Source organism: Solanum pennellii, chromosome 2 (genome assembly GCF_001406875.1).
Source record: "Solanum pennellii chromosome 2, SPENNV200".
Taxonomy (NCBI): domain Eukaryota; kingdom Viridiplantae; phylum Streptophyta; class Magnoliopsida; order Solanales; family Solanaceae; genus Solanum; species Solanum pennellii.
In genome coordinates, this window is record NC_028638.1 from 41,531,121 (window position 1) to 41,555,319 (window position 24,199).

At 33.2% G+C, this 24,199-nt stretch overlaps 2 protein-coding genes across 6 annotated transcripts in view; both read right to left on the minus strand.

Annotated features, from left to right (window-relative positions):
• Positions 1 to 11,589, minus strand: part of LOC107009643 (2-oxoglutarate-dependent dioxygenase DAO-like) — a 36,331-nt gene extending 24,742 nt beyond the window's left edge. The window contains exon 1 of the mRNA XM_015208991.2: positions 10,998 to 11,589. Coding sequence (XP_015064477.1) covers positions 10,998 to 11,338 — 341 coding nt within the window. The 5' untranslated portion in view covers positions 11,339 to 11,589. The remainder of the gene's footprint in view (positions 1 to 10,997) is intronic.
• A 348-nt stretch (positions 11,590 to 11,937) lies between these two features.
• LOC107011132 (kinesin-like protein KIN-14E) lies at positions 11,938 to 21,657 on the minus strand. Of its 5 annotated transcripts, none has more exons than XM_015210500.2 (24): positions 21,547 to 21,657; positions 20,631 to 20,869; positions 20,421 to 20,493; positions 20,121 to 20,252; positions 19,797 to 20,035; positions 19,351 to 19,678; positions 18,072 to 18,171; positions 17,814 to 17,995; positions 17,589 to 17,704; positions 17,310 to 17,412; positions 16,624 to 16,776; positions 16,393 to 16,539; positions 16,084 to 16,284; positions 15,644 to 15,808; positions 15,465 to 15,569; positions 15,223 to 15,363; positions 14,938 to 15,132; positions 14,511 to 14,637; positions 14,213 to 14,415; positions 13,936 to 14,118; positions 13,453 to 13,548; positions 13,113 to 13,310; positions 12,555 to 12,826; positions 11,938 to 12,407 (listed from the first exon to the last, which is right to left on the minus strand). In XM_015210500.2, exons 2-24 carry the CDS (start codon positions 20,774 to 20,776, stop codon positions 12,215 to 12,217), a joined length of 3,798 nt encoding a protein of 1,265 aa, XP_015065986.1. In that variant the 5' UTR covers positions 20,777 to 20,869; positions 21,547 to 21,657; the 3' UTR covers positions 11,938 to 12,214. The 5 variants fall into 5 exon arrangements, with proteins under 5 accessions (XP_015065986.1, XP_015065984.1, XP_015065985.1 ...); XM_015210498.2 differs by having other exon boundaries at positions 21,369 to 21,631; XM_015210499.2 differs by having other exon boundaries at positions 21,361 to 21,631.
• Between the last annotated feature and the right edge of the window lie 2,542 nt (positions 21,658 to 24,199).

Consider the following 24,199-nt stretch of genomic DNA (forward strand, 5'->3'; position numbering starts at 1 on the left):
AACAAAGGCTTTCCCGGGCATTGTGCGAAATGCTGGTAAATGGTGGCATAAATTTCCGCTAGAAGATATTGGCTTTTACGACAATTATTTGCGGCAATTTTATTAGCTACTAAAGCTAATTTGTAACGCCTACCTATGGTGTTTTAATGTCCAATGTTTTAGTCGGTAAAAGCTTAGAAAAAGCTACTAAAAGATAGTAGTTTTAATGGCAATTTTCCATTTCAAATAATGGCTACAATATTCCATCTAGAAAATGTCTTAGTTTTCCCTTTTAGCATTCATTTTATGTCAAGTAAATTCAATTAAATTGCCGCTATAGTTGACATATTTAATGGAAATTGTTTGAAGGCAATACTAAAGGCTGCAATATTTCTTTTGAAAATTTCTTATGGTAACCATTTAGTGTCCATCTTTATGGCCCAATACATTAAATCAGATTGACGGTAAGTATCATAAATTTTAACGGCAATTGTTTAGCCTCCATTAATAATAACTACTACGTTCATCGCGAATAGTAACAAGAAAGTTTGGCAAATTCGAAAATCATATTATTATCAATCCATAGAATAGAATATATCTCGTTAAATCTTAGACAAATCAAAGGAAGTACTAATCTAAAATATGAATGTCACAACTTCTACAAACTCATATTGTTCCCACTAATAAATTGAATAATGTTTTCAAATAATTTTTGCAACTCTTTTTCATTTTGAAATCTCCCACATGTTAAATTGGCGAATTTCATCTTGTATAATCTGAAATGAGAAAAAAATGTGTCAAAACTCAAAAGATGAAAAGTATATAGTGTACAAGAACATCACAGACAACAAGAAAGAATCATCTGTTGACAAGAAGTCTTATTCTTTCATAAGTACTTAGAATAACGTTATCATACTCCTATTGACAAGAAGTCTTATTCTTTCATATGTACTTAGAATAACGTTATCATATTCCTATTTTCTATATTAACTGAACTGATATTAAGATCATACAACACATACACCTAGCAACTAATATCTGAAATACAATATAGTGAAATTGATGTTACCTGATTCATCATTAAGTTGAACTTCAATGCCACCAATAAAACTATTCAACTTATTAGACTGATTATCATGTGCTTGAGCTACAACGTTGTTCTAGTTGTATCAACTGCTCAAGATAAGGTTAGGTTGCAAAATTATCTTCATCATCTAGAAGTTTCTCAATATGTGACCTGTGGTTTGCATAGTTATTTCTAATAAAATTAAGGAATTATATAGTTGCATTAAGACAAGATTAACCCAAACATATACAACATGTCACATGCAAAAAAAAGGAAACATCGTCAACTCAAGCCGTGAAAAACACAAATAAAAATTTGTGCACATGAAGAAAGCTTTGCGACAAAAGTAGTTCGTAAGATTAGAGATACATGTACACCAGGAAAAACATTTATGAGTGAAAAGAACACCTTATCATATCACAATCCAAAGAGAAATAATCAACAACATATAAGAAAAGACAAGAACAGATAATTCAATGAAATATTTAATAATCAATCAATACAAATATGAAAAAAAATCATATTGTTGACCTACATCCATCTTATGCTATAAGACTCAAAGAGAGCAAAACAAGATATCATATATTCATATAAAAGAGAACCTTAACCCTGCCTACGTGGTGCCACCACAAATAAGAATTTCTTTTTAAATTTATTTATTTTAGCCTTCATTTTTCATGAAAAGATGTGACTTTTATATAAATTTGTGACTTTATTGAAGAGGTGCGATTTTTATCAAAAGTTATGACTTTTATGAAAAGTTGTGACTTTAATGAAGACTTGCAATTTTTATCAAACATTGTGACTTTTATGAAAAGTTGCGACTTTAATGAAGAGTTGCGAATTTATGAAAAATTGCGACTTTTATTAGAGGTTGTGAACTTTCTAAAGGGTTATACATTTTCCAAATAGTTGTAACATTTCTGGTAAGACACAATAAACATTTGTTCACACTACCCTATGTTGTCTATAAATAGAAGGATTTCTTCTCATTTTAAAACAACATAAATTCTTATCTTCTTCCGCTACTTCCGCAAAACTAATTCGTTTACTTTGCTCCTGTTGAGCGAGTTATTGACACCACTGTTTTTTTATCAATAAGTTGGTGAATAATATCGTTCCATCATGAGAGGATGTAATTCTTTAAACCTCTTGTATTGGAGGAGAATAGTTTTTTTAATGGGACATTGTGCATTTAATGGACTTGATTTTTTTCTTTCTATTTCATTCTATTTTTAAATATCCTGGTATATTTTTTTTACACTCCTTAATTTATGCTTATGATATTAATTATTTTTTGAGTACATGTTTTAAAGTCTGTTGTTTATGTTTATGCAAAGTTATTGTCTCTAGTTATATTGAATATATACATATATAATATGTATTTCATTGTGGAAAAATGATTATTTTACTCAGTTCCAAGAACTCATGTTTTGATACTCTATACTATAACTTAAAAGTACAATGCATAAGATTACATATTATCCATTTTTACATAAATATAAAAATCTTCACTTATCACTTGAAGAAATTCGTTATGCAAGTTCAAAAGTTATAATTGCTTTAATGTTCAAGCGTAATTTCTTTTTTGAATATGTTAACAATATTTTGAATTTTCTCCTAAGACATATATCACAATTGTATAACTATACAACTTAATGTTTCTTTTTATTACGAAATATCTTTGTATATATATTATTATTTTCTTATATATTTTCCTTTTAATGTTGATTAAAGAACCAATTATTTATTATTTCATGAATAATTTATTCATTAGAGGTTTTTGAGTTATGTGATAATGACAAATAATCGAATTCATGTTGGAATATTGCTAATATGTTTTAAGAATCTATTTTTGTAATTTTTAATGTATGGATATTAGTATAAATTATTTGCAAGTTCAATGCAATTATTATTTATGACCGCTTGAGGCGCGGGAAAATTATCTAGTTTTATGTATAAATTTCTAACTTAATAGTAACAAATTTCCTAGATGTTCTTCAATAACACTTGGCAAAAATAAAAATAACTACCAACTATATTATTAAGTATCACTTTCATTCTCAATGTCATTTACTCCATCAACATAAGGTTCACCATCATTTGGGGAACCATTAGAATGAACGTCCGTTTCAATTTCTATCCCATCTACACCACTTCTTACCCAATTATTACACTCATACTCTCGCACACAAACATTTTCTATGAGAGTCAAGTCAATGGTTTCAATCTGCATTGATGACTCAAATTGCACATTATTATCCTCTCCCATAACAAAAACCTCTTGAGGTTTAAGTGACATAGGGACAAACCATTCATAATGCTACATGATCTGCACAAATATTACTTATTGAGCTTGTTCAACAAAAATAAAAGGCTCATGGCGCTCTCGGTCACCAATGCTTTACAGCCGTGAGAAATTCAGAAGTTTGAAACTCAATTCATCTAGATGAGGTTGCATTCCAGTTGGATGAGAAATATTTTCTTCTATGTTGTGCTCCATTTCACTTCTTTCACTAATATCACTTCTATGGTATGTGTAAAGCCTCCAAGGGCATCATGTACCTCTCGTGTCATCACCCCTCAAAGTTGACTCGCTAGGATTATCTACTTAAGTATTGTTAGATCCCTTTAGAGAATTGTTAGGATATACTATTAACCATGCGTTTTGATATAGTATTAATATTGAACAATTGTTTATTTATTTATTCAATTCAATAAAGTGTTACATTAAATAGATCAATTGTCATATATGTGTCCTTAACTTATATAGTAGATGATTTGGTGTATAGAGTTTAAGCTTATACACAGAAGATTAAATCATCAGTTCTTATAAGTTAAAATTTATAGTTCACAATCATAGATGGAAATTTGGACAAAATCATCAGAAAGATTGTAGCACGAGATTAAATGTAATTTATCTTGATTATGAGAATGACATAGTTCTAACTTCTCGTGCTAGTGCATTTGGTATGTATTGAACGGGACCAAGCAGAGATAGTTGTTTTAGACTGACTGATAAAAACATATTCTCTAAACTATTAAATGTACTTATATTCTTAATCTTGATATAACGATTATGATCTGTATATATTATTTATCATTTTGATTTATTAAAAGGTGAGATTCTGAGATGGGTCAATATGCCTGGTAAATTGGATGATAATAATATATATTGGTGAAATAATTAGTTAGTTGATGGAATCCATGTCTCAGTATAGAGATTGATGATACACCTTTTATGAGAAGCTTGTAAGTTTTCATGTGTAAACCCGGCCGGTAGATTTATGAATCTGGCACATGAAATAAGTTAAGTATTGCTCTAAAAGAATTTAATCATTGAATTAAATTCGTCAGTAATTTAATTTATTGATTAGTATCGGTAATCTTAACATAGGGAATCAAATAAGTGTTTAGTGGTGAATTTCGAAATAAATAGAGGAGTTCAATTACGAATTTTTAGTGGAATGATTTGTAATTTATTATGGTAAGAATAATTTAAATTAATTATTTAGAATTATTTCCATAATAGGAAGCCTCAGTAATAAATTCTGTGGTCCCTCCAGTGCCCAATTTAACTAGAACTCAGAATCCTATTTTCTAGTAGAAGATGGAAAAGTAGCGTTCTTTTTCTTTGGAGGAAAACGTGTGTTTTCAAGTTCTCCTAAAAGAAAAAGAATTGGTTTTTCCTCTCCTCTTTGGACTAGGAAGACATCTCCTAAAAGGAAAAGAATTGGTTTTTCCTCTCCTCTTTGGACTAGGAAGACATCTCCTAAAAGAAAAAGAATTGGTTTTTCCTCTCCTCTTTGGACTAGGAAGACATCTCTATAAATAGGGATTTTTCTAACCTAGATTTGATTAGAGAATTCTATACAATACTTGCCCACCCAAGTATTGAGAGAGTTCAATTGTTGATTGGGATCACTGTAGAAGACTATAGAACTGGAGTTGGATTTACTTCAAGATATCTGCACACGCTTCAAGAGGTAATCCTGAGTTAATTTTCAGCATACTTTGTATGTGATAACTATTTGTGATTGTTATTTATATTCATGCAAGATGTATGATTCTGGAATGCTTCCGCTGTGTATGCTATTTTCCAACAATTGGTATCAGAGCCATACTTGCATCTTTATACATAACCTAAAATATGCATATGTGAAATTATATGTATGATTCGTGATTGTGAATTTTGTTTTATCACGAAAAGGACAGAACGGATAAAAACTTGATTTGATTTGTTTTTGTTAAATGCATACGGTAATAGTTACTTATGAAAATTGATTTGTAAGATTTGATAATATTTTCATATTGTCATGCACGGTGTTCTTCGATGGATAATTTCAAGAGAAATTTTGATAGCTGCACCGATCAATTTTTTTTTGTTGTCTTGTGGCAGCACTTATGTGCAATTGTATATATCAGATTTGTGTTATGGCAAGGCCAAAGAGAAGCATACCACGCCATGGCAGCAATACATGATTGCATGTGTGATTTATGTCTCGATTATGTGGCTGTTTTTGATATAATAAAAAAAAAGTTAATTTTTTTTTGGCTCACATGTTTTAATATAGAGAGAAACTTTTGATTTTGTACGACTAAAACAAAATAGTATGGCTGTAGTTTTCTTGTTCACATTATAGGCAGCCATAATTTTTTTTAATCAAAAGGTGTATTATTGAATATATATGAGATGGTACATGGAATGTACGAAGATTTGGTGTGCGTATATTTTCTTTCTGGAAATTTTTTTGTATGAATTTGGAAGAAAATAAATGGTGATGAGTAAATTTTTTACCAAGATTAAATATTAATGAAGTATTAAGTTTATGTGTTGGCTTAGACCTTCCTCCCCATCGGATGAATTTAATACAAGTCATTACGTATTTAATCGCTAGTTTGACAATTTGTATTTAACTCTCCTAAACTGAGTAATATATGATTGGATCAATGCAACTAGAGGATTTTCACTTGACTTAAAGTAACAGTAGACTCTCCAACTGAGTTAGGTCTGTATAAGTTTATAAAGTGAATAATCGGTCATTATATATGTATATTGTATGAATAGTTCTCCAATCCCAACGATTGGCTATTTAAGATGCATGAATGTATATGTATATCATGAGTTTGAATGTAAATATTCAATGTTATATGACTATGTTATTGATCTATTGTAACTATTTCTTTAATCTCAGATTCAACATGTCTCCTTTTAATCCCATTAGTACTATTTTGGGTCAAAACAAACTAGAGGGTTCTAACTATGTTGACTGGAGGAGAAATCTTGACATTGTGTTAACTGCTGAAGAATATAAGTTTGTGCTTCATGAGGAATGTCCATTGAAACCAAATGATCAGTCTAGTGATGAGGATAAGCTAGCTTATCAGAAATGGCGCAAAGCTGATGAGATGGCGCGATGTTACATTATGGCTTCAATGTCAAATGTTTTGCAACATCAACATCAAGCTATGTTGTCTGCTTTTGAAATTCTGGAGAATCTCAAACAAATGTTTGGAGACCAGGGTCGATCAGCTAAGCAGACTGCCATGAGAACTCTCATGAACACTAAGATGGTTGAGGGCACCCCTGTAAGAGACCATGTTCTGAAGATGATAGGTCTTCTGAATGAACTAGAGGTTTTGGGGGCTGAAATTGACAATGACTCCCAAGTTGAGATGATATTGCAGTCTCTGCCTGATAGTTTTCAACAATTTTGCCTAAATTATAATATGAATAAGATGAGTCTATCTTTGGCACAATTGTTGAATGAGCTACAGGCGGCAGAGACCCTTGTCAAAAAACATGCACCATCAATGGCACTTAATGTTGAGAAAGGTTCTACTTCTAAACCGCAAGGTGGACAGAAGAAGAAAAAGTCTCACAAAGCTAAGGCAACTGCACCTCCAACTGGGGGAGTGAAAAAGCCTAAGGGTAAGTGTTTTCATTGCAAGATGTCAGGTCATTGGAAGGCACATTGTCCAGATTTCTTAGCCAAGAAGAAAAACAAACCAGGTAACTCACTTTCACTTGTCGTTGAAACATTTTTAGCGGCTGTTTCTACCACTTCATGGTGTGTAGATTCAGGAGCCACTGATCATATCTGCACTACTATGCAGGGGTTTCAAGAAACGCGCAAGCTGATTAGAGGTGAAGTTAGCGTTTTTCAAGCAGATGGCTCTGCAGCTCCAGTTTTAGCATTAGGAAATATTACTTTTTCGTTTGATAGTGGTAGAGTTTTAATTTTAAAAGACGTTCTATATGCACCTGCTGTTAGAAGAAATTTGATTTCAGTTTCTAAAGTTTTGAGAGATGGTTATGATGTTAGTTTTTCTGATAACGGTTGTGTTATTAGTTATAATAAACATCTTGTCTCTACTGGTACATTGATTGATGGTCTTTTTATTATTAATGTCTCTCCAGAACTGCAACAAATCGTAGAATTGAATAATGTTAACCTTTCAAGTAAAAGAAAACGTTCTTCTGATTTTAATGAGACTTATCTATGGCACTTGCGTCTATGTCATATAAATCTAGATAGGATTTCAAGGTTGGTTCGAGATGGACCTTTAGGTTCATTAAAAGTGGAGGCACTACCAACATGTGAATCTTGTTTAGAAGGAAAAATGACTAAGAGACCTTTTCCCTCAAAAGGAAATAGAGTCAATGATAAACTAGAGTTAATTCATTCTGATTTGTGTGGCCCAATGAACATTCAAGCAAGAGGTGGGTATGAGTACTTCGTGACCTTCATTGATGACTACTCAAAATATGGATATATATATTTGTTGCGCCGTAAGTCTGAATGCTTTGACAAATTCAAAGAGTTTAAGGCTGAAACAGAGAAACGACATGGAATATATATCAAGTCATTGCGATCTGATCGTGGTGGCGAATACCTCTCTAATGATTTTATTAGTTACTTATCAGAACAAGGAATTACATCTCAAATGTCTGCACCTAGAACGCCACAACAAAATGGTGTAGCAGAAAGAAGAAACAGAACTCTTTTAGAAATGGTTAGATCAATGATGAGTTACTCTGATTTGCCGCATTCGTTTTGGGGATATGCCATAGAAACTGCAAATTACATTCTGAACTTAGTTCCTTCTAAATCTGTTCCTTTGACACCCATTGAACTGTGGACTGGGCACAAACCTAGTTTGAGACATATTCGGGTTTGGGGATGTCCAGCACATGTATTAAAAGGGAAGGCAGAAAAATTGGAACCTAAAACAGAAGTATGTGTTTTTATTGGATACCCTAAAGGAACGAAAGGTGGTATGTTTTATAATCCTAAAGAAAAGAAGGTCATTGTGTCTACCAATGCCAAGTTTCTGGAAACGGATTTTTTAACAAACCATATTCCTAGAAGTAAACTAGTTTTACAGGAATTGAGCAAAGAGAAAACAAATCAATCTACTGAAAATAATGAAAACCAAATTCAAACCCCACATGTTAGAGTTAACATACCATTGCATTATAATAGTGGGAGAGATGTTAACAAACATAAAATTCTGCAAGTACAAGATCTTGAAAATTCATTGCATCAAGGTAGTGGGAGTAATAGTGAGCAGATTGCATTAGAGGAAGAAGTTGTTGATATCTCTGCACCGCAAGATACTGAAGATAACATGGAAACTCAAGATCCTAAAAATGATGTGGTTCCACCACAAGATCATAATAATGCAAATCTCTCTGAACCTACCCCTGCAACTGTAGTGTCTCGTCGTAGGGGGAGAGTGATAAGAAAACCACTTCGGTATGCACTCTTGGGAGAGTCTTTTGACAGAATCCCTGAAGAGTCAAATACCGAACCTGTGAATTACGACGAAGCACTACAAGATAAAGATGCAGAAAAATGGATTGTTGCTATGAAATCAGAAATGGATTCTATGTACTCTAACAAAGTCTGGGATCTTGTAGAACCACCTGTAGATGGAGTCAAACCCATTGGATGCAAGTGGATATATAAGAAAAAGAGAGGAGTAGATGGACAAGTGCAAACTTACAAAGCTAGACTTGTTGCAAAAGGGTTTACTCAGAAAGAAGGGATCGACTGTGAGGAAACTTTTTTGCCAGTAGTCATGCTTAAGTCTATTAGAATTCTCTTATCCATTGCTGCTCATTATGATTATGAGATTTGGCAAATGGATGTCAAGACAGCTTTTCTTAATGGAAGTCTTGATGAAAGCATATTTATGCGACAACCAGATGGTTTCATAGAAAAAGGAAAAGAACACATGTTGTGCAAGCTTAAAAGATCTATTTATGGATTAAAGCAAGCTTCTAGGGCATGGAACACTTGCTTCGACACTGCAGTCAAGTCTTTTGGTTTTGGGCAATGTCTTGATGAGTCTTGTGTGTACAAAAAGAGGAATGGGTGTTAGAGTTGTAGGTGCATGGTTATGAGTCTAAGTGGGAGATTGTTAGGATATACTATTAACCATGCGTTTTGATATAGTATTAATATTGAACAATTGTTTATTTATTTATTCAATTCAATAAAGTGTTACATTAAATAGATCAATTGTCATATATGTGTCCTTAACTTATATAGTAGATGATTTGGTGTATAGAGTTTAAGCTTATACACAGAAGATTAAATCATCAGTTCTTATAAGTTAAAATTTATAGTTCACAATCATAGATGGAAATTTGGACAAAATCATCAGAAAGATTGTAGCACGAGATTAAATGTAATTTATCTTGATTATGAGAATGGCATAGTTCTAACTTCTCGTGCTAGTGCATTTGGTATGTATTGAACGGGACCAAGCAGAGATAGTTGTTTTAGACTGACTGATAAAAACATATTCTCTAAACTATTAAATGTACTTATATTCTTAATCTTGATATAACGATTATGATCTGTATATATTATTTATCATTTTGATTTATTAAAAGGTGAGATTCTGAGATGGGTCAATATGCCTGGTAAATTGGATGATAATAATATATATTGGTGAAATAATTAGTTAGTTGATGGAATCCATGTCTCAGTATAGAGATTGATGATACACCTTTTATGAGAAGCTTGTAAGTTTTCATGTGTAAACCCGGCCGGTAGATTTATGAATCTGGCACATGAAATAAGTTAAGTATTGCTCTAAAAGAATTTAATCATTGAATTAAATTCGTCAGTAATTTAATTTATTGATTAGTATCGGTAATCTTAACATGGGGAATCAAATAAGTGTTTAGTGGTGAATTTCGAAATAAATAGAGGAGTTCAATTACGAATTTTTAGTGGAATGATTTGTAATTTATTATGGTAAGAATAATTTAAATTAATTATTTAGAATTATTTCCATAATAGGAAGCCTCAGTAATAAATTCTGTGGTCCCTCCAGTGCCCAATTTAACTAGAACTCAGAATCCTATTTTCTAGTAGAAGATGGAAAAGTAGCGTTCTTTTTCTTTGGAGGAAAACGTGTGTTTTCAAGTTCTCCTAAAAGAAAAAGAATTGGTTTTTCCTCTCCTCTTTGGACTAGGAAGACATCTCCTAAAAGGAAAAGAATTGGTTTTTCCTCTCCTCTTTGGACTAGGAAGACATCTTCTAAAAGAAAAAGAATTGGTTTTTCCTCTCCTCTTTGGACTAGGAAGACATCTCTATAAATAGGGATTTTTCTAACCTAGATTTGATGAGAGAATTCTATACAATACTTGCCCACCCAAGTATTGAGAGAGTTCAATTGTTGATTGGGATCACTGTAGAAGACTATAGAACTGGAGTTGGATTTACTTCAAGATATCTGCACACGCTTCAAGAGGTAATCCTGAGTTAATTTTCAGCATACTTTGTATGTGATAACTATTTGTGATTGTTATTTATATTCATGCAAGATGTATGATTCTGGAATGCTTCCGCTGTGTATGCTATTTTCCAACAAAAACAGCAATAAACTCTTAACTTTTTCATTTTCAAGAAACTTAAAAAAGTAAAAATCAAACCTTTGGTGTGGAGATGCATCCAACTGAGTACAAAACTCATCTACATCTTCAACACAAGACATATCATAGAGACCAAAAGCTTCATAAAGAGGGTTTCTTTCACTAGGACCCCTGTATCCAGATACTGGTAGTACATCTTTGTTGCGTTTCTTGATTTCAGTTGGAAGATCAAACAATGTCCTCACCACTTCCTTCATCTCTGCCATGAGTGAAACTGGAAGGATTTTATCATGGTTTAAAATTCTGAAACAACCCCATTCTTCACAGGCCCAAATCAACTTGTATGATTGCCTTGGAAAATCCTCTAAATCAATCACTGGCACTGAATTTTCACTCTCCATTTTGTTTTTTTGGCTCTTACCTTTGTTTTTGTTTTTTGAACTTGGAGTTTGTTCTTATATATCAAATGAAAAAACTCCCTTTTTCGGAAATCACATGAATTGAGATAGACGTAGATGTGACTAAAAACGTGAAGGCTTTGGATGCGTAAATTTTAATCTGTCACATGAATTGAGATAGATATAGACGAGACTAAAAACGTGAAGAATTTAGATGCTTTGAATTAGAAAGGGACACAACGTCGGTCTCTCCGCATGATTCTCTCATTTCTTTTGGACATACAAACACATTTGAAACATACATCAGAAAAACAAAAATCAAATAATAGTGTATTTATTATATTTTCTTTGCGTCAAATTATTTGTCATGTTTCTTTAAAAATAATAATTTGGATAATTTTATTTTTATTTATGTTTTAACATATAATTTTTCATTATTGAATATGTGCGATCACTCTACAAATAAAGTATATGCAGCCGTCAAGAACAATTACCAACTATTATAACAAATCAATCTGGTAAGTAGGGCTGCTTAGCCTAATTATGTATTATAATTATCAACAATAATTAGGATTTCCATATCCAAAACAAAGCACAAAAAATTTGGGGAGAAAGAATGAAGTTAACCATTGATTGATTTGTTTAAGTATAATATACACATATAACTCTATACAACATGAGGATTGAGGACTCCCTAAACTAACTTCTTTAAGCCACCCAATCAGACAACAAAATTCTGAGAAGGAAAATCTCAAACCACTTGGTAACACAGCTTGAACAAGCTGTTCAATTGTTCACTATTTTCCTCATCACACTTTTGAGGCAGCTAAACAAGATGCTCAACTTGATTTTCGTTCCGCGTGTTCAATTCGAGAGGTTTTACATGGAATAACGACCATCGTTCTTGTCTTTAGTTGGTCGTTCGTCTTGGATTTCCTCCAATTCCTCATCATCTCCTTTTCTACCAGCTTGTTCCTTCCAATATGAGACTAGCTTCTTTAAACGAGCGACTTCCTTAGAGGAAACATTTTTGCTGGGATCATTTACAATAGAACGAACTCTTGATGCATACCTGTGAAGCATGGAAACCAAATTTCCAGATAAGTTATAACCCTTGAATACAAGTCGTATGATTGACATGACCAATTGAAGGAGGAAAGTTATTCGCTCATGTAAATATGAATAACACAATGAAGAAATGAAACAATAAAGAACATACGTCAAGGAATTGTGAGTCTCATCCAAGTTTGATTCTGCTGGAGAGATGTTTACAAACATCAGGGTTTTAGCATTTCCACCTAACGAGTCGCTCATCAACATGGTTAGCTTGTGATTTCGATAAGGAATGTGTTGATTTCCTGAAGATAATGCACTTATAACATCACCAAGTGCTGACAGGGACTTGTTAATGCTTTGAGCTTCTTTTAATTGATTGCCAGCTGAGCCAGACTTTTTAACTCTTTCTGAGCCAGCAAGATCCACAAAACTCAGCTGCAGACACATAGAAAAGAATAAAGCAGAAGCTAAAGATACAAAGCTAAACTTTTAAGATATACTAGCTCTAAGATCTACCTAAAGATGCTAAGAAATAAAACTAGAGCTACTCCATCAAACTATAAGGATGCGAAGAAGTTTAATATTCAAACTAAAGCAAAAGTGAGGGACCAATATCACTATCTGTTATCTAGATGCACTTTGAAATTCCCAAGAATGCACATCATATAAGTCGCACTAGTTCAAATTGTGGCAATTAAGCAGAAGGGTGTGATACACCTACCTTCCCTCTGGCAATCGCCTGAGTTTGGAGATTGGTACTCTCGATAATAACTGAAACAATAAGATGAGATCTTGAACTCTGCTCATTCATCAAGGTTCCAGTCGTATGACGCTGTTCAGATCCTCTTTGGATTATTGTCTTAAGCTCCTCGTACGTTGAAATAGACACCACTGTCACATTCTCCACAGAAACCATGCCCTGTTTGAGCCAAATTTTGAAAAGAGCCAAAATTAAAAGATAAACATAAGCTTATCCAAGCTTAGTAAAATGAAAAGAGAACTGCAAGGACTTATTGACATATTAAGTATTGATAATTTGAGAAGCTCCAAATAACAATCACCTTTGCGTCCTTTTTTATATCCAATTTCAAGCGCTTTGCTTGCTTTGGCAATAAAAGATCCACCAACGTATCCTGATACAACTCTACCATGTACGCCTGAACAAGTTCATAAACACTCATGAGTTTACAATGAGCTTTCTGGAAATCCATCTATTCAGGTACTGTATCACTTACAAGCACCGAATAAGGAGAGAAATCTTATGAAAACAAAACAAGTTGAAAAGATTTTTTTGAAAAAAAAATGATTTGTTTTTATTTACTCATTCTCAAAAGGTGAAAACGTTCAAACACTCATAGTCTTGACAACTTTTGTAATAAATGTTTCACTGAAGAAGTGGAAATTTAAAAACTTGAAGCATAGCATAATTAATGTGGCTTCTTTATAAGGTAAGGTAATTTGAAGCATAATTGATGTACTACCTAAATTAATTAAAGCCGGAATAAAAACCTATCATAATCTTTTAAAGAATGGGAAGAGTCTACCTTTAAAGAGAAAGAGAACTTATTACTGTCTTTTTTCATAATTCTAAAGAGTTCGGACATAGCTCTTGGTGTCAGTCCTGGATTACTATCAGCTCCATAGATTGTGAATGTCTTGCCAGATCCAGTTTGTCCATATGCAAATATGCAAACATTATATCCATCAACAGCTGATTGAACCAAGTACTGCACCACCAACATGTCAAACTTAGAAAATGGTAGGCAATATAGATTAGATCCTAACGGAGTTCTCAGCGAAATCAATTGACTTCTTGCTTACCTTAGTATCTTCGAACACATCATCTTGGGTGGCATTTCCATCAAAGACACGATCATACATGTGCTGTTTTGCTTTATCATCTTTCCATAAATGTTCAACAGTAAACTCATCAACACTTCTGATGGCATTTCTTTCCTTTGCTATAATTTCCTTTTCACAAAGTGGTCTTAATCTACAGTAGACTCTGATCTTGCCTTTCATATCTGAGACATGAGTAAGGTCCATAACATTACACTTCAATAGAAATAGCAAATAATTTTTGTTCAGTGGAGCAAAAAAAAAAGGCCGGTAACTTTACCTTCTATTATGTTGAAATACTTTTTCCTTAGAACTTGTTCTTCCCGGTAAAGTGCTTCCATTTCTGCCAATTGAGCCCCTTGCATTTTCAAGATGGCAGCAGTTTGTGCATTTTTTCGATCAATATCCTGTTAAATAATTGTCAAATTAAAAATGAAAATATGATGCTTGATATGCCATAACAAATAGGGAATATATTATAACACAAATATCTAAGCATAAACTCTGGCTGTAAGAGCTTGCTAACATTGCCAGTTCCAAAATATCAAAAGGAAGAGGGTATAGTAAGTGCACTGCCAGTATAAAACTAGTTTTGAATCATGAACCCTTGCAATTCAAAACCAATGGGTACTGAGGATCACATAAGCGAAAGCAACTGACTTGGGATAGAACCATAGTTGTTGTAAATATTAGTACAAGATGTTCACCTCTTTCATTTCTCTCAGCTCCTCAAGCTCCTTCAAATTATTCTGCAGCATTTCTAGTTCCTTGTCTTTAGCTTCAAGACTAGACTGTGCACCAATCAAGTCATGTTTGGCTTCTTCTAGTTTCCTTTGAAGTTCAGAGACTTGGAGTTTCAGCCCCTTGCATTCTTTTTCATAATCTTTCTGAAGGTTTTCCATCTGTACTCCAAAAAAATCAGTGCAGTCGAATAAAAATATCAATATAAATATAGAATGCATGCTAAATACAAAGACATTGAGGCAACATACCTCATTTGATTTCTTCTTTTCTAGTCCTATGACTTTTTCCTCAAGTGACGCTTTTTCACTCAAAAGCCTCCTCTTTGTTTCTTCTGCAGTACGCAAATCCATAGTACGAGCTTTCAACTCTTCTTGGATCTTCTGTAAGACCTGCAAGTGAAAGCCACATAAGTTTGTTTTTTGTAGGTTTATTAAACTCACCAACTTATTTCAACAAAAATTTAAAGCCAGACACAAACTTATAGCTCTACCTGGTTATTTGCTTCAACCAACTCTTTCGTAATATTTTTCTCCAAACCTTGAGAACTTAACTTTGAAAGACGCATTTCCAAGTTTCGCTTCTCCGTTAGGGCAGCCTATAAGGAATGGGCTAATACAATGAGATGATTGTCACCTCAATAAATCAAATTCAAGCACATTTAACAAACACCTGAAGCTCAGCATCTTTTTCATCGCATAAAGATCTGAATTTATCACAATCATAAGCAGCCGCTGCTAAATTTTGCTTCTCAGAACTCAAGTTATCTTTTAAGCTGTCCAATTCTTCTTGCATCTCTGATTCTTGTTTTTGCCTTTCATGTAAATCTTCCACCAACTGCTTATCAGTACAAAGACCATGAGCTCAAAGCAAATGTGCATATGACTATTGTAATTGAAAAGATGGATGAATGCATAATGGGTAGAGCAAATAAGTGTCATGTACATTTTGCCAGAGAGATAACTGACAGAAGGAGATGAGAAATATATTCTAATATACAAGTCAACTCTGTTTTCATATTACCAGCAGCATAAACCTTATAAGTTAAACATTTCAATTCTAACTTCGCAAAAAGCAAATAAGTTTCTTCTACAACAACAAATACCACTCACATCATTGACTTTCTTCTGAGATTCTTCAAGGGCTCTAGACAAATCCTGAATGCGTCTTTCATTAATATCAGTGTTTGTAGTTTTGAGATTATTTGGAACATCTCCGTTAACAGAACCATTAGCCGAAGAGCGGGCTTTAGAGTAACGGCGTAACATCACATCATTAATATGTGTTTGCAGAGCAACACAAATTTCTTCTCCCTGCATAGAATGGAGATGTCAAGCTATGCGAAATCGTGAGTCAGATTACATGACAATCTAAGAACTCATAACATAAGCATGTTCATTGGTAATAGAAACACTTTGAACCTGTTTCGTTTCAAACTGAAATATATGCAAGACACCAGCAACTCTCATCTTAAAGAACACAGCAGTGTTGCTGCTACCAAATTGCATTATGTCCCTAAGCTCAGCTGAATGCAAATATTCCTTTGGAACTGGACGGAAAAAATGAACCTGTGGAGAAACAGAAATCATGCCTAAAGTAAATACACATCTCACTTTTAAAACAGTTAAGCGACACTGTACATTATATCATACCCCACGCTTATTAATGCCCAATACAATTTTCCCAGGTAAAAGTCCAATAGGATCATCAATCTTTCGAACAGCAAAGAAAACTGAATTCCCATAAGGAAGCGTCCTCAGGATCCGCAAAAATTGTTGTTTGGCATCATCCTTTGTCAGATTTTCCTGAAGAGAAGAAAAGAATGAACCATATGTTGGTAGCAGTTCACAAACACAAGAATCCAAGTAATTTAAACATCAATCATGGGATAGCTGGCTAGCAGATTTTCAAATAAATGAAGAGATACTAGCCACAATGAAAAGAAAAAAATAAACAAATAGAACAAAGTGAACAGTTAAAAAGTAATTCAGGGACAACAGCCGAGAACTGCTGGTAATTCTCTTTTCCTGCTCACAAAAAATGACTTTGAGAAATGCAGAAAACATAGATAATCTAATATTGATTGGAGAATACTTGTGTGGTGATGACATGGGCTTAAATAGAATGGCAATGATTCATCCAGCCGACCCCAATTTGTTTGGGACTGAGGCATAGTTCTAGTTTGTTGTATTGATTGGAGGAACACCTTTTATAATTAATGAAAACACATGTAGTTAAGCATAAAAAGCATCATTAAGGAAAAAGTCAATAAAAGAACTTCTATTCAATTTCTTAGAACATTATCCATTGACCAAGAAGACCTAGATAAGGCTCTTACCATCACTTTGTAACGAGAAAGGATGTCCAATTCCCATTCCCTCTTTGCCCGTGTCATTGCAATTTGTCTGGGTAAAAATCGCTCCAGCAGTGATGTCCAGTCACTAGAAAAAAACTAAACAACTTAGCATATAGAGAAGGCATAAACACTACAACATGTTCAGGCTTTGAAAGGAAAAGTAATAGTGAGAAGGAACAAGGATCTGGAGACCAGTCAAATATGGGAGGAAGTATGAGGCATAATCTAAAAGGAACAAAAGTTAAAAAATGAACTACTAACGTGCAAGATTCAGGGCCATCCACATATCCAATGTCAACCAGGATCTGCAAAGCAGACATCTGTGCAGCATCTTCCTTGCCAACAGGATAATTGCCCATTATGTAATCATGTTGTAACTGTGAACACAACAAATATTATTACATAGTAGAATCAACTTTGATTTGAAGGTATACCAATGACTTGAACATTTAGCATAGCTCGATTATTATAAGCAAACTAACATACTTGAACATACGATAATTGCACGAACATTGGCTCTGTAACAGCTTCATCTGACTCCCGAAACAGCTTTTTCTTGAAAATCAATTTACAATGCAAAATCTCCCCTTTACTTCTATCTTTCGATGCCTTAAAGTCCGCCAGAAGATCTCCAATATACTTATTTTCATCCAAACCGATATACTCCTCTACAGAAAATATACACGTTTAAAATGCAGAATATTCAACCTTAAAAGAATTAATAATGTGGAATGGAAATAGTACCATTTCCAAGGTCTGGAGATTTAGAACCAGTAACAACCTTACGGCACTCGAACAAACTGAAGCTAGCATGAGCAGACAATTTGATTATCCCTGCAACCTCCTGAAAGAGAAGGTATGTCTCACAAAATTTATAAAGGGAAAAACATTATCATCATATCCAACGTTAAATATATCTGCTTCCCAAGAAAATAAGAATGCTTAAAGAGGACTTCTTAATTAAAAAAGTGATAATAAACCATGTCAAATGACCTCAAAGCCCTTTCTGAAATTCAAGTTAGAGAGACTAAGCCATCTATGACTAATAATAAGTCAAAACTTAAAAATTCTTGAATCTTAAGAAAATGAGTCTAAGAAAGAGAAGAGAAAAGGAAGTAACGACAGATAGCACAAAAGTTAAAGTTCCAGAAAAACTACAAGAAGCTGTCCATTGACTGATCAGAAGTCAATTACCACTAAACGCTAAGCCAAGTGAATAATAGATTTAGAACAGACATGAGATGTATGTTGGAAGGAAGCAAAGATTGATAAAGAAACCATCTAAGGAAAAGAACAAAGAAGAAAGGAAAAGATCAAAGACTGAAACTGTCAATGGAAATTTTAGTGTTAAATATCAAGTCCCACATGCGCCATGTAAGTGCAAAAATGGTTTATAATGGCCTAGGGCACTCAACAGAGCCTTAAGGTGTTGAGTTGTGTAAGTCCAAACTATTTAAGCTGTTGTAAATGAAGGCTTGCTATTACATCTTAAACTACATATCATCTATCAATTAGGTTTATTATATATTTTTATGAGAATCATTTTACAAGGATGTTTCGTTCAAGAATACATTTGGAGATGCAGCATTATCTTACTCCCTCCTGCACACATTGTCGCCTCCCTCTTATAGTATCTTCAGAGCAGTGTTCACTTTCATGAACGAAGGAAAGATATGTCATATATAAAATAACCAAGAATTACAGTTATCCTACTTTTTACCGTGCAACTTTTCTCATTAATCATTAAAAAACCTGAATACCAAAGAATGACTAATGAACCCCACATAGTCCACATATAAATTAGAGATTTTCCAACTTTCATGTTAAGTTCATACTGAGTCAAACATGCCATTAGCTCTTGGATAGATGAGTGGAAAATAAAAACAAGGATCTCCTAAATTATGTTTTGTTCTACCAAATTATAAATCCCATGTGTATTTCTTGTTTGTATAACTCAAACATTAGCATCTAATTTATGAAAAAAGGTTTGTTGTATGTAAACTATATGGAAATTCAACAATACCTCAATAGCATCAGCAACGGTGGTTGCCATGTCATATGTAATTTCCTCGAAGGTTTCATCCAAGAAAAACACTATTGTAGTAAGCTTTTTCCCAGTTAAATGAGCTTCGATCTCCTCACGACCAGGTATCGTGTGCCTAGGTCCAGCCTTAATCGAACGTTTCAGTGCATTTAGAGTATTTATAGCAAAAACTTGGACTTCGGAATCAGTATTAGTCCCATGTGCTACAGTATGAATATATTCTGACAAGTATCCACCAATTTCCTTGCTCGGAGGCATGCAAGATGCGCACAAGTACATCAGTTCCCATGCTTTAATCAAAGAATGCCTATATGTATGAAACAAGCATGTGAGGAACACTGTCAAGTTAAAAGCAACAGAATAAACAGAAAGAAGTGAATATCAGCTTCCCATTTCTCAATCAATGAACTTGATGGTCAAAGTACCTCTCTGGATTATTCCTTGTTTGTTTTGAAATTTGTGCAAACATTTCATCTCGAAGCTCAGATCGCTTCAGGGCCTGCTTAAATAGCTTGCCAACGAGTTCAATCCGTTCATCAAAGCTAATTGGAGCCACTTTATCATAGGAATCAATACCCATATACTTCAGAATAGACTGAAATAATTTAACTGCCCTGCTAATGAGATCACCATTTATTTTCAAAATTGATGTTGGAACGGGTTCCTGTCAAGATTCAAGTTGTTTTTAGTCTGTAAGTGTCGAGAGATACATTTTCAAAAGTGTAAAGAGCTATATAGCTTAATCTCACCCTTTGAAAACATAGCATATCCTCAAATGTAAATTTTTCTCGAACTTGCGGCCCAACAGATTTTTTCAGGAAGAACCCACGTTTGCTAGCAGAATGAATCTGTTTTTGCATAGCCTTCAAGAAACCCTCAACCTATAACCACAAAGAATCTGTATTACCTCTCTGAAGTAGCAGCAAAGCATAATTGAGATCCACCATGTCGTTCTTAACAAAATTCAGAAAAGAAAAAAAGCCACTCCAATCTTTGTTGTGTGCATACAGACTAAAATGATTCTCTTTTTCTGCAAAGTCATCTCTTACCTGGAATCTGTCAATATATGGTATTGCACCAGCAAGTTCGGGTGACAGGACTGATGAGAGAGTATTCGGAGTGCTGCACATTAACGCAAAAAAGCAGTTGGTAACAATAACTTGTAAGGTAGGAGATACAGCATTAGATAACACTAACCATTTTCATCAAAGTATGAAATAAGATCAAAGAAGTAAATCTAATGGTCAAAGAAAGCTTACGGTGGAGCGAAATTAGAACCATCACTATCATAATCATCCCCATTAGAGGTTGGAAAGGAATAGTGTGAAGGTGTTTCATATCCATTGCTTGAGCCAAAAGATGACCTGCTTGACCTCATACTAACTGGTGGCATATCAGAAGTCATTTTCCAAAATTATAATCTCCGCTCTATACAGCTCTCAAAAAGACCATCCAACTCCTCAATTAAACGGTAATCTTCAATAACTTCAGCAGTTACCTAACCAATTTAGTGACACCATGATTACTAAAAATCAAAGAAGTCCAAAAACATATAACCCCCACATTAAAGAAGAAGCCAATTTCAACAAATAGTCAACAGAAGTCCCAAACCAAAATCAACACTAATCATAAAAAATCCAACAGAATCACAAAAGTACGATCAACATTGCACGATATGCAACAAAGCTCACAGAAAACTCATGAAAATCAGATAACTTAGCAAGCTCCCTACCCCCCCCCCCAAATTACCAGCAATGTTTTCTACTAATCAAGCACCAAAGAAAATTACCCACCAAGATCCATGTACCCACAAGCACAGAACAGTATAAAATACTTTAAAAATTCGAACTTGGTAGTTCACATTGGTAAAAAGACAATAAGTCGTAACCCAGTGAAGTAGATCGAGAAACCACAGTAACAAAACAGAAAAAACGCAAAACCCCATTTGACAAAACAGCATGATATGAGGTGTAACTCATAATAAAACACCTAAAAACCTCTGGGTTTGTGTTCTCTTGTTTTGGGGCTTCGTGTAGCTAAGCAAAAATGGTGTTCAGAAGCTCAGAAATTAGAAATAGGAAATCTCAGAATATATGAGAATACGAAGAGGAAATGATGAAACCCATTTTGAATTTCTGCTGAAAATGGAGCTTTACTTAGAAGAAAGATCGGTACCAGAGAGAGAAAGAGATGTTAATGGTGGAGTGAAGGAGGGAGAAAGAAGATGGTGTGAAGGTCACGAGAGTTTTTTAAATAATTTCAATTTCATACCTCTTTTTTCCGGTGACAAAATATAAAAGGAAAATAGGATAGGTTTATTTTGATAATTTAAATATAATTATAAATATTTTTAACTACTTTTGTTTTGTTTTCATCAGGTATTCGGTAACCATATTAGAGTCCCACTAAATCTAAATTCACATCGAAAAGTCTCATTCTAGGGTAAATCATTTCCTAACAAAGACGACTTTATATTCATAAAAATGAAAGAGTTACTTATCACTCCATCACAACTCTTATTAATAATATTTTTAATTACTTCAATTTACTAAAGAAAAACTTATAATCCAATCCTAGATCCGCCACTGTGAGCACTAACGACATGCTCTTGTGCAACTGTTTGTCAACAAGTTTTTTTTTTCCATTGTCACATTTTAAAAACGTTGGTAGAACAATTAAAAGAAGGTAGACGTGTGTTTGGTGTGATAATTTATCTCCTACTCTTTGGCATAATATGTGTGTCATTACTCTCATGAAGCGGTTAAAACAATACTTTTAATATTTGAAACCGTCTTTTGCCGTCTAATTCAAGATTATCTACAAATATATTACAAATTCTTCACAATTCATCATTTTGTGAGTGTAAAAATGGGAACTAAAACCAAGAAAAAATTAGTCAAATATATTGTGGCACCTTTTAAGGTGTTAGGCAAAGCTAGAGAATTCTACATGAAAACAATGTTCGATTGTGCTCAACAAGTTGGTCAAGGGGGAAGTGTCATGTCATGTACAATTTCCCATAGAAAACCTCAACAACTTCCCAAGAGCACAGAGTTGAAGAATCAATCTACTTGGAGAAGTTATAGCACTAGGGTAGGAAGATTAGGAAGAATTGATGAAAACAAGCCTTGTGATTTCAACGAATCGGACGTTAACAACGTCGTCTATCCAAGATCTAGAAGTCATTCTATCGTGAATAGAGGCCCTCGATTTAGAATTTAAGTTTTATGAGTTTAATAACTGAGGTCCTAACTACACTTTTGAATTTAATATATTTGTGACTTGTTTTAAGTAAAGCTCTACATGTATTTTTGGAGAAGAGATAATTATGTAATTGGCTAAGTGCAATGGGAGACCTTTTATTCTCAACTTCTTTCTTTATACAATGATTTTCTTCTTATTATATCAAAGTATTATTTACACTCCAAATCTACTGCAAAATATTATTGCTTGCCAAAAGTCAGTTTTTTTTATTTTTGTTGTTGTCGCCAATTGTTGACACTTAATTTTGACCCTCCCCGATAGAAATTAAAATTCACAGGTTTCTTGAATTTCAAACAAGCTTGAAATAGTTGACTTTATAAAATTCTAAATGTTTTTCGAGTCGTTTTAAAGTAACTTTAACCGATTTTTAATATTTTTAAGTGATACAATTTTTTTATTTGTGTTTTATATAATTAGTTGATTTTTATTTTTATATACGTTCGAGATTCTTCGCCAAAATTTTAATTTGACTTAACTTTTACTAAATTATTGTTTGGTAAGTTGTAATTGGAGTTGTTTTTTGTAAGTCTCTATATGATTAGTTTATTTTTACGAAACATTTGAAAATCGTCTCAAAAAGATCTTGGGTTTAACGCCTTATTAAATTAACTTTGTCCAAATTAGTATCGTATGTTTTAAGTCCTTAGTTTATAATTAAGTTAATTATTTTATCTTGTTTGAATATAATTATAAATATTTTTAATTACTTTTGTTTTGTTTTCATCAGGTATTCGGTAAGTATATTAGAGTCCCACTAAATCTAAATTCACGTTGAAAAGTCTCATTTTAGGATAAATCGTTTTTTAACAAAGACGAATTTATACTCATGAAAATGAAATAATACTTATCACAACTTTTATTAATAATATTTTTAATTACTTCATTTTACTAAAGAGAAACATTTACCTTTGATCTAACTAATCGAATGAATGAACCAACAGGGGTTTTGGAGGTATCGACTTTAAGTCACCCCAAGTATAGAGTCGTCTTTTATTAGGATGATTAACCAAATAAACTTAAAAACTAATTATTACTATCGAAAAAGCACTACTAAACATACATACAAAAAAAATCTTTCGAGCAAATGATAAACTAGATTATTATAACAAAGAAATGTGAAATATTTAAATGATTGAGTTCGATCGGTGTTTCATCTTCTTAATTTTTTGATCAAATAAAATTAACTGTGTTCGATTGATTTTATCAAAAAATAAATATTTTTCGATCAAACCAATCCAATCGATAGGTAGTTCAAGTGGAAAAAATTGATTGTTTTTTTTTAAAAAAATAAAAAAATTTAATAGTATTTCTTAATAATTGTCATTAATTTTTAAGTTGAATTGATTGATCGAAGTCATATGTTAAAGGACTAAAATAAACCCCTACTCATATATAGGGGATAAATTTGGCTAATTATTCTTAATACGACTATTAAATATCAGAAATGTCTGTTTTTTCACATTTTTTCTGAAATTGGTATTTTTTGCTAAAAAAAGTGGATTAACTTTTTTATTTTAATGGGTAACTCTAGAATAAACAATTCTTATGTAAAAAACATCATACA

Coding starts and splice junctions, on each gene's coding strand:
- LOC107011132 (XM_015210500.2), bottom strand. CDS start 20,776: ATGACTTCTGATATGCCACCAGTTAGTATGAGGTCAAGCAGGTCATCT. Junction 17,705..17,813: donor TGCAATTATCGTATGTTCAA/GTATGTTAGTTT, acceptor TTGTGTTCACAG/TTACAACATGATTACATAAT. Junction 14,638..14,937: donor AGCTGAGAGAAATGAAAGAG/GTGAACATCTTG, acceptor ATTATTTAACAG/GATATTGATCGAAAAAATGC.